At 51.7% G+C, this 10,542-nt stretch overlaps 3 protein-coding genes across 3 annotated transcripts; all 3 read right to left on the reverse strand.

Moving 5' to 3' along the window:
- Positions 1-180: 180 nt before the first annotated feature.
- EMH_0039850 (uncharacterized protein) lies at positions 181-1,328 on the reverse strand (the record flags this gene model as incomplete). The annotated part of the gene is made up of 2 exons (XM_038022317.1): positions 181-314; positions 425-1,328. The coding sequence occupies 2 exons, from the start codon at positions 1,326-1,328 to the stop codon at positions 181-183; spliced, it is 1,038 nt and encodes a 345-aa protein (XP_037878171.1).
- Positions 1,329-3,841: 2,513 nt separating this feature from the next.
- On the reverse strand, positions 3,842-6,081 carry EMH_0039860 (uncharacterized protein; the record flags this gene model as incomplete). The annotated part of the gene is made up of 2 exons (XM_038022318.1): positions 3,842-3,898; positions 4,024-6,081. 2 exons carry the CDS (start codon positions 6,079-6,081, stop codon positions 3,842-3,844), a joined length of 2,115 nt encoding a protein of 704 aa, XP_037878172.1.
- Positions 6,082-8,859: 2,778 nt separating this feature from the next.
- EMH_0039870 (11 transmembrane domain protein, related) lies at positions 8,860-10,413 on the reverse strand (the record flags this gene model as incomplete). The annotated part of the gene is made up of 1 exon (XM_038022319.1): positions 8,860-10,413. One exon carries the CDS (start codon positions 10,411-10,413, stop codon positions 8,860-8,862), a length of 1,554 nt encoding a protein of 517 aa, XP_037878173.1.
- Positions 10,414-10,542: the final 129 nt, after the last annotated feature.

Raw genomic sequence — 10,542 nt, forward strand, 5'->3', positions numbered from 1 at the left:
CCGCGCAACGAAGCAGAGCTAGAAAGGGGCGCGCTCCCCGGCAGAGAGCTCACAGACGGGTGACGGCCGCCCAAACCACTCCTATCTGTGAGGCTCCATTGTGAGCCATAAGGAGTCCAGAGTGGATGCCCCGGTGGCCCCAGGTCGCCAGACGGTATGGGCTGACCATCTGGTGTCACGCTAACCCGAGTTTGTGGTTTTTGACTCGTTGGCCCTCCCATGCATCTTCCAAGTGCCGCCCCCAGCGACTCGGCGGCTCCAGTAATTGGGTCCAGGTGACCGGTTGACCCATACATTGCATCGACCTTCTTCAGCTGAGCAGCCACAGTTTGTAAATCTGCGTGGGAAGTTTTTGCACGTTGTAAGTCTTCTTCTGAAGGGAATCTGTCTGATAAGAGGAGACCCTCGCAGGCTCTCGCCTCACCCAGAAGTTGTTGCACCAGCGCTCCTAAAGCAGTCTTTAGCGGTCCGTCAAATATTATATCTGGAGCCGTTCCAAGGACAATATCCCGTGCGACCAACGCAGCAGCTGCACCGCTAGTCACATGCCGTCCAGAGGCCAACAGGCTCGCCCTCCGGAGAAGTGCCGTCGAATCTTGTCCCGCCGTCCACATCTTCTCATTACAGTGAAACTTTTTCTCCACCAGTTGCGCCCTTACTTTATCCATTCCTTGGGAAGTTTTATGGAGCATTTTCTGCAATTCTTTCTTTTTTTGTTCTGCTTCAGGGCCTCCCCCTTCTGGTGGCTTTGCCAGCGAGGCTCGCAAGCTCGCCGCTGTGGAAGAAAGCGAAGAGGATTGCTGCTCAAGTGATTGAATCTCCTTTATAAGACCCTGTAAAAGTCTGCGCGCATCTCCGACCCCACGGACTTCTTCCTGAGTCAAACATGCCGTATCTTGAGGCCCGAGCTGCAATCGCCCGAGCTGCTTGCCGTGAGGGGAACCGTTGCCAGTTGGTAGGGCGGCCGGATCAGAACCACTTTCGTCTCCCTCAGGTGCACTACATGGGTCCAGTTCACCACTGGCCAGGCGCCTGCTTTGAACTGTTATGAAAGGGTCATCCCTTCGCTTCAAGTGCAAGATGCATTGGTAGATGAGGAACACCACAGCAACTATTGGGACGATTAGAGCAAGAGCCGAGATCGATCGCCTGTGGTGAATCTTTGAATGAGGCGAGACGGGAAGTGGAGAGTGGGAGTAAAAGGAAGGGCCTTCTGCGTCTCCAGTGGGGAAAACAGGGAGATTAGGAGGATCCCCTTCAACCGGGGCCAGGGCATCGGCCTGGAGACCCGAGGCAACCAAGGCTACCAGAGGGAGCAACGGCCGCATGATTTCTAATTCATTCAGAACTACCGACATGCAGTGGGACCTCTTGGCATGGTCATGGAGCCAGCAGAAAATGCAATTCTCCCCACCGTTCTCCTACCAACCTCCGGTGAAAACGAAGGGCGTAGCTGGAGAAATGGGACGATATGATTCACCCCTGCAGTGACGTAGTAGGGAGATATATGTTCAATTTAAAAAAAATTCAGATTTCATGGGCAACAGTCCCTGTCTTTCAGATTCTATCGCCGTCGCTCACGGAGTTGAGAATGGAGCAGGTTGGGGACGGTGCGGGGGTGGGGTGGGCTCCAGTGGCTCCGTCGTGAACCGGTACAGCACTTCCAGTAGAAACTGAACCGAAATTGTTTTACAACTTGTTTTTAAACTAAACAGGGCCGTTTCCTTTGGTTTTTATCCCTTCTTTGAGGAAGTTTGGGTAAACGTCCCCGGGCGATACCGGCGGCAGTGCGCGAACGGGTTCTGCTGCAGCGGTAGTGGCAGGTGAATACTACGTGTGGGATAATGAAAATGCTACTATTAGATAAAGAAACAGAAGCGTATAGGTTGGGAATCTGAGCAATCTTTCTACAACTGAGGTGTTCTATCCTTGCGAACTGAATGATTTTATTTTCATGTACCCATTTCCAACGAACAGTTGCACTGGAGCGTCGTTCGAACCGCAGATCTGTTGCTTGTCGCTCGGCCGGTCAATAGCAGACAAAGAGTCTCATTCGTGTAGTCGAACTGTTTTTAGAAAGTGGCAAAAACGTTGAGTTTCTGTGCAGCCGGACGCTTGTTGCAACACGGAATAACAGGTACGTGCATGATCCAACAACGTCGAGAATTGTCGAGCACGTGGCTTTCAGCAGCCAGCATCCGCACAAATGTTGATGGTATTGCTGTAAGTATCGAAAGGGGCTCCTGGGTCACCATGCATGCGGCGTTGCTGTGCCACCGGAGTCATAGCAAGAAACTGTAACTCCAAAGGGCAGGTCGCCTCCTAAACCGCCCGCCCCAGGCCCTTACCCGGCTGTCCGCAAGACGCTTGGATATTGGATGAAAGGCCGTCTTCCGTACAATCTCACTGTAGATCGTTTGACTCTCCTGCAGCTCGTAACGCCCCTTGGTTGCGGCCGGCGACACTTCCTTACAGTGCAGCAGCTGCCCCAAAACAACACCACACCTAGGTCCACCTAAATCCCACTTCGGGCACATGCGCTAACACAGGATGTAGCTGTCAAACACTTCCTTGGCTTACGCAAACTAACATACACTGCGTGCATACCTACTTCTGATAGACGTCGCTACACGGTAGAACAGCGAACCGGGTACCCTCAAACAGATACTTTATGCTTGAATAGAAAGCGAAACAACAAGGGCGACTATACCGGATTGAGCAGCTATAACATGAGAACAAGGGGTCTCCGGAGGCAACAAAGGCTCAATTCTTCTGTCCAGTCTGACTAGTATTTCGACCGCGCGAGGAAGTTGGGTACGGAGAACTTGATTTGGCCGGAAAAAAACATCGCCAACATTCCCAGATAACTTCTGTACAACAGTGTTTTCAGCTCAAGCTCTTGATGTGTCTAACAGGCCAGCAAATGACAACAACCAGACGCGCGGTTTGAGAATTCTTTTCGGGCACTCCACGAGGTGTTATGCTTCCTCCAAGGAGTTCATGGGGATTAATTTGTCCCCATAATGCAGAAGCAACATAGCATACCTATAGGAATCGACATATGCGTACCGCTTTAGCAATTTATAATCTACGCAGTGCCGCTCTGTCTGACGAGCCAGTGTCAGCAAGAGAAGGTAGCTAAGAGTCTAAGAGTCTAGGGACTGCATTCTAGCTACTTGGTGCGCGAAAGCAGTGCAGCGTCGTTCTGTCTAAGAGCGTAAAGACGTGTGGATTTGCTTTTGCACGCAAACATTTGTCAGGTTACATAACTTGTCCAGCTTTGGCCTGCTAGACGACGTGCTGCATTTAAGTTTAAGACAAAACACGCAAGTTGGCAGAGAAGCCTGTGCAGGAACATTTTGCTAAAAAACCCTTCCCATAAAGTCGACCTTCCGACCCCAACATGCTCCCCACGACAGTGCCCCACGCCGCCCGCATCCGCTGAATCGCTCACCTGACCGTCACCCTTGAGTTAGGCTCAACATGCTGGCATCTGACAAAAAGGAGCACTCCGCCGCTCTTCCAGAGTTTCGGCGAAAGCATCTGATGCAGACACGGCGTGACATTCTGCTATGTGAGGTGAACAAGTGGGCATAAACTTTGCGCTAAACAAGCTGTTCAGAAGCAGATGTCGGAGATGCCCCAGATATAGGGAAGGTATATATATACATTATAAAATGAATGATATAAAATGTGCTAATACACTCTCTGGATCATCCGTGGCTATAGAGAAGGTGCCAAACAGGCACCGAGTGTAGGCGCGCTACGCACGAGAGGGATATGGAAGTGGCCCGGGGGGGTCGCTAAAAAATAAAACGAGAGTCACATAATCAATCACTTATCACTTTGGGGTCTTGGAGCGGTCAATGAAGTACTTGATGATGCGGTACGCCGCAAACTGAAGCCACGAAAAGATTCTCTCCAGCTTCTGCGACTTGAAGTAGTGCCCCAATGGCCCTGCCTCTTCAAAACGTCCACAAGTAACTGAACAGCGACGGAGTCACCACCAAGGGTTTGGAGGACTTGCGCTGTAGTCTTTGCACGCTCAATAAGTACAGCTTTCGAGGGGGCTGCTTCCAGTGTTCCAGACTTGACTGGTGAGATGCGCACAGCGCTGCTTGCTTGTTTGTCGCCCTCAGCATCCTCCAGCCTCCTCCTCCACATATCAGCAGCCAAACTAATCGCCGATTGCAACTCCTGTTCGCCCTTCGTCAAGACGCTCTCAAGACCTTCCAACGCGTCGGAAAGTCGCTGATGGGTTGAACGTACACCAAGGAAACGCCTAAGCGACTCTGAAGTCCGCCTGCCTGCGCTCAGAGTAGCTCTAAGCACGGTTACATCGCCAATGTACGGCCCTCCCGCTCTGGGAGGGGTGTTGTCATTAACCTCGTTTACAGACATCTGTAGGCCATACCGAGCTTTCGTCAACGCCTGGCGCGACTCAGCAACCCTGCCCAACCAGGAGACAATAAGTTCAGCGTGAACTTTATTTAGCAAAGACTTCAGGAGTTTTAACGCATCTGTAAATGATTGAGAGGATTCATGGTCGACAGAAGAATCCATGCTTACACTAGTGACCTCACGGTACAGCTGCATTCCTTCTGCTGCAACACCGTCGAGAGACGCTTCTCTGGCGGAGGTACTACGGAGCGATTTCAAGGAATCAGTACACCTAGTCGCCCATCTTTTCATGGAAGCTGTCAGATTGGGTACTTCCTGAACGCTAATAGGCCGCACCTGAGAGCCCGTTTCAGGTATTACAGGCAACCGCCGTTGGGGAGAGGTCGGAGCTGGGCTTGCACTGTCCTCCGTCACTGTTCCACGCCTCTGGCGGCGTAATGAGGACCAAAGTGTGCCGCTGGCAGTTGTTGTCTTGGGACGCGCCCCCAACTGCTCCGCAGAAGCAGTGCCTTCTGCACCCCTTGGTTGTTCAGGATCCAGGGACGAGACGGAAGGGGTATAATGGCGTGGTGCCTGCGTGCCTTTTGGAGCCGGAGAAGGTCCACGGATCGCCATCCGCGATAGCATACTCGGCAAGCTGGCGGTTCTGCTCGGCTTCCGGCCCGTCCGTCGTTTCAGGGCATCTCTGAGGCCTCTACAAGAGCTGTTCAGAGATTCCGAGAGTGCATGCATACTCGCATAGCGCAGCTGGTTCCAAAGACACTCAGACTCCTCTAGCATATCTCTCGCAGCATCCACTTCTTGGGAAGGGATCCCGCGCGTGTTCACGAGAACATGTGCAAAATGATCTATATCTACCCTCATGCTTTCCACCATCTGTTCCACAAGCCGCTGCTGTTCGCGGGTTGCGGTGGTTGAAGTGGGTTTGTTTGGGCTTTTAACTAGCTCTGCCGCGACCAAGGCTACAGCCACTTCACGTGGCATCCGCCGCCCAAGCGAAAAAGCCCTAGCCCTACAGAACAACGCTTCGGCTTCCTGAGCTGGCGACCATTTTATGGATCCCATAAAGGACCTTATTTTCTCTCTCTCGGCAATCAACCCTGGCAATTGTGCTGCAGGACGTACTGATATGCTCTGGACAACAAATGCAAGCCGTTCAGTGTGGCTCCGCATCGCGCTCTGGGCTGAACTTAGTAGCTCACGCTCAGATGTTTTGAGGGTTTGCATTGCTGATGGTGGGAGATCTAGAGCAGTTAGTATCTGCCGCGCTTCTTCCAAAGCTCTTCTGTCCAATGGGCCTGTTAGGATGAAGTCAAGTTGCGAATCATCGTAACAAGGATGTCCGGGGTGTCTCTCTGAAAGAGAACGAATGCTCCCACGGCCGTTCGAATTCCTGAAAGACCCAAGAAGCAAGGAACAAGAGAAAAGGAGAAACACGAGGGCCGAAACAACTGCAACTGCAAGAATCTGCCCCCGATGATACGGAACATTGGGGACTGGAAAAAGGGTGGACTCAGACGAAGGCGTCGACAGGTTATTGCTGTGTACCGCGTCCGAGAGGTCAACCGGGCTGTCGACCGTGTGGGGGGCGGTGAAGTCGAAGGCTCTAGAAGTACAAAGACAGAAGGATGCAAGTCCAGCCAGGACCGACAGGTGCGCATGGGCTCTCTGCCTCCACATTGCCTCTGAAAGTTGAGCCACTNAAGTCCAGCCAGGACCGACAGGTGCGCATGGGCTCTCTGCCTCCACATTGCCTCTGAAAGTTGAGCCACTCCGGACGTGAACAATTTATACAGCCGCATCCCGAGCAATTGCTCAGCGAGGAACTCCGCAGTCACTCGGGCGCCGGCAGGAACCTATGTATTGACAATTCGAGAAAAACCTGCAAGTAAGTATAATCTAAGTCTTGCTCAGCGTTACGCATAATATAACGTCGAAATCATTGTGGGGAAATCAGCAGGGATAAAAGGCGGTAGGGGACACCTTGTGAACGTGATAAACCGCGGTTCGCCGCCATTCTGTGGGGGAAAGAATTCACTTATTCGATGAAAAACTCTTTTGTAAAATCAATGGAGCACGCGTTAAGTTTTCGACGGCAGGAAATTCATACAATGTGGGCCGCGCGGCCGCCAGCTTAGGGGTTGAAGAGGACCGCTCAGTTGTAGAGACACTTTGCTGCCAGAAGTGCTTCCTTCGCTAGTGGATCCACTCGCAATCACCTGCTTGGATAGTAATGTTACTATATATTTGTAAATTTACATTGTCTTCAGCATGCTCAGTTCCCACGTGCAAATGGAACAACGTCGTTGTAATCGGCGCTTGCGCATAATGGGTGCTCAGGGCCTCCGCTGGGTGATTTCGACGTTCCTGAGAATAAATGCGCTTCAGCGCTGAATGGTTGTGTCCTGTCTTGGCCCAATGGCGAACTTTAAGCATCATGACAATCTTCTGGCTTCGCCAGACATGAGGGTAGTGTGTGGGTCTTATAGGTAGCGTAGCTTTACCGGTCCGAAGTTAGTAGTTTTGCTCCCGTGCAGACTGGCCTGTGGGGGTCCCGTAAGTATTGAAAGATTGTTCATTGTGTTAGTGCAGGGAGAAATTCGGGTCCTGTAGTGTTTAGATAGGGGGTTGCCTTGCAGCACCGATTGAGGCAGTAGCCGTTGAAATCCACACATCGGGCACCGCAGTTGTGCGGTGAAGTTCACAGCTCTCGTTTGCCTCTATGCATCTTAGCCAANCCACACATCGGGCACCGCAGTTGTGCGGTGAAGTTCACAGCTCTCGTTTGCCTCTATGCATCTTAGCCAAGTGCAGTGATACTCCTCAGCCTCAGCCTAGTTATTCCCCCTGTTCTGTATTCAAGCGTCGTGAGCGCAGGGTCATGGAGCTGGTAGTGAGGCTTTGGCCTACCCTAACTAGCATCAGTGTTACAACTGCTCCCCTAAAAGAACCCCAGCCTGCTAGCGTATCCAACAGCCCTTGCACCGCAAGCACTAACACCGCAGTCAACTCCTGAGCTGCCGATTAGCTTCTAGCAAACTAAGTGTTTGGCGGCCAATATGCACGTAGATACGACAAAGTCTGCTAAATGGGCTCTCCTAAGTCGCGGCTAAGTTCCTGTAGTTGTTGCGCTCTCCAACATAGATTGCCGGCCTGCTTACGTGCTTCTTCGTTTCTCCAAGAGCGAGCGTATGCTGTGCAGATATTCTGCATCCTTGGCACTCTATAGCGGAAAATATGTACTACCCGCTTCATCACCTTCCCTTCATGGAGATATCTCCCTGTTAGCCGCGTATACGTGAGTCCTTTCAATATTCTTTACATGTGGACCTAGCAGTCAACGCTCGTCGGATTCTAGCGGGGGAGTTACAGTCTAATGGATTCGAGCTTTCCGTGACAAGGCGTCCAATAGGACAACTCCAGTATAGAGGAGTAATTCTGGAGGCATTTACGGAAGATAATTAATTTATCNAAAGACAGATTGCCCCAACCTAGTAGGCCATTGGTGGCGAGGTGCCAGGAGTTTGGTAGCAGAAAATATTTGGCAGTATTGATGGAGCTGATAGCCCTAGCGCTATCCCCTACCCGCTGGATAGGTGAGTAACCGGTGAATATGCAGGACAGAGACCGCAACGTCTGCGAGCATCCTTCATTGGTGCCTCTGTGAGGCGCCTGAGTAATTGGCGGACAGTCTCTGGAACCGTTGGGTGCAGTAGAGCCGAACAAATCTTCGCCACTTCATACTAATTGTGAATGCCTACAAGACCCTCAGTTGGTGTTACGTCGCCCCACGCGGTGTTGCGTCCGCTCAGGGACCGCCTCCCTTCCGTGTCCACTAATTCCAACTCCCAACTGTTCCTATTAGTCTGAACAAACTGGTGTCACCACACTATATTTCCAGTCGTATGGCACCGCGGGTATTGAAGCATGCTGACACCAAGCGAGTTTCCGTCCCGTTCAACTAGTTACCGCCTAGGGGGACAGGCATTTGGGCCCGCTGAGCTTTTACGTGAACTGGCTGTTTAAAGAGCCGAACTCATTCGCCGTGGTGAGCTAGGCGTTTGCATGGTGCGTGGCTTCCCACTGTTATTGATTTACTTCGACTCGAACCTTGATATGCCTGGTTGTCCCCGCCAAGTCAATCTAACTGAGCGCTGTCGTTTGTCGTTCAAGTTGCAGTGTCCCCTGCACAGAGCGCTGGCGTGCATCTGGCTCCAAAAACCCACGGAAGCAGGCATAACATGCTACTTATTAGAACAATAAGCGTCAACACTTAACAAAAAAAAGTCAATTCCAAAGGCCCTACAAGGGCACGCCCAGCGACCTTGCCGAGCAAACCTATGTTCAGACATGCCGCTGCCCCTCTCAGGTACGCTTTCGCTCGTACACTGAACGCAAATCTGGCAATGCACACGCTGTAGCCTTAAACAGAACCCGAAGAAGGAAAGTCGGCTTCCCTTAGGGTTCTTGAGGTGCAGAATCAGGGCGCTGCCTGTCGGGATTCACCGCTGTGCGTAAATTCAAAGGTGACATTCGGATGCACCACAGGCGAGCTAAGACAAAATACATTAGGAGGAGTACGCCAATCATCGGCAGCTGAACAAGATACAGGCCCTTCGATCCCACACTGACGAGATGAAACAATGGGCTGCACAGGAGAGAGGACAAACCACCAACTAGCTGTACAATGCCGATAAGACGACCGAAAAACTTGGCAGGGAAGTTCTCTTCCACATACACAAACACTTGAGACACGAACAACGCCATGTACACGGTGAAGCACAAGACAGAGAAGACGCCCATAGCTAGCGTTTGCTTCAAGCTAAAGGAATAGGCCAACAACCCTGCCGTGTTCACTATTCCCATAACAGCTAAAATCCCAATGGTCTCCGAAAGCTTGCCAAGCAGGATGCACGGAATAAACGAAAAGGGCAGTGCACTGCCTAGGAAATCTTCTGCAGCAGGCTCCAATATACGGTCATGAGCCTCTTGGTAGAAAGCCGTAACCCATCCAACAGCAACAAAATATGTGACAATGAGTATGTACTTCTCAGAGAACACAGTCTTTGAGAAAGCATGCTTTATCAAGGCATCACCGGGCTCCTTCCCCTCTAGTTGGCACTTGGGCTCGACGGGAGACATTGCGTCCGTTTCCGAGCCAGACATTCCCGTCTCTCGGTCTGAAAACTGCAGGCACTCAAGTTGTGTGTTATCTTCTATAGATACATCTCCTTGTTCTTCCGCAGAGTCAGCTTCGAAGACATCGAATGCCTTCAGGGGCATTGCCAGTGCGTCTACCAGCAAGAACAAGCAGGGGCCAAAGCCCACATACCACCAACACCCAGAAATGCCATTTTTGGTCAGATATAAGTCCAAAATGAGAGGAATTGCGAAGGAAGCAGACGAAGCAGAGCCAATTAGGGCTATCACGGTCGCAGCTGATCCAGGGAAGAGGCGAGTGACGAGCAAGGTCGGCAAGAACGCAGTGTCTGCCCCCAGACCCAGAAATATAAAGCCCAAATATATGCTTGCGTGACAGTCTGCCTTCAGTGTAGCGATTATAGACCACGCGATTATGTTAAAACACTGACCAATCACAGAGGTAATCTTCGGGCCCAGCGTGTCCATCATGGCACCGGCAAGTGCACTCATTGTGCAATGCGTCGCTAGCGTAATGACAAAGAGGCTCTGCACTGATGCATCCTGTTTGTCGCATATGTAGTTGTTGCCGAACTCCCTCTGGTCGTTCACAAAGGCCCCCATCTCGTCAGTGTCGCATTTGAAACTGAAGACCCCCGCCCTCAGTAGCATTGCAGACAGAGGAGCCCATCCGAAGTATACGCAGCCAGTCATAAACGTCTGGAGCATGTAAAGGAAGAGGAGAACATATCTGTTCAAGTTGAGAGGTGTCGCCTGCTTGGCACCAGGCAGGTCTGCCCGCGGCAGGGCGCGGCACAGCATTCGAAGGGCTTTCAAGGCCCTTCCGGAACAGCAATCTTCGTGTCCCGGCATCTTCAAATGGAAAAATAAAAGGGCCAAGTTTGCCACGCAGGTAAAACAGCCCTGAAGGAAACTGGGCAGGTCTACCGGTGGTCACCACTCAAAGGGGGGCTAGCCCCGTTTCAGTTGTTGCTATGCCCT

This window comes from Eimeria mitis, genomic scaffold (assembly GCF_000499745.2).
Source record: "Eimeria mitis Houghton genomic scaffold, Emh_scaff1577, whole genome shotgun sequence".
NCBI lineage: Eukaryota > Apicomplexa > Conoidasida > Eucoccidiorida > Eimeriidae > Eimeria > Eimeria mitis.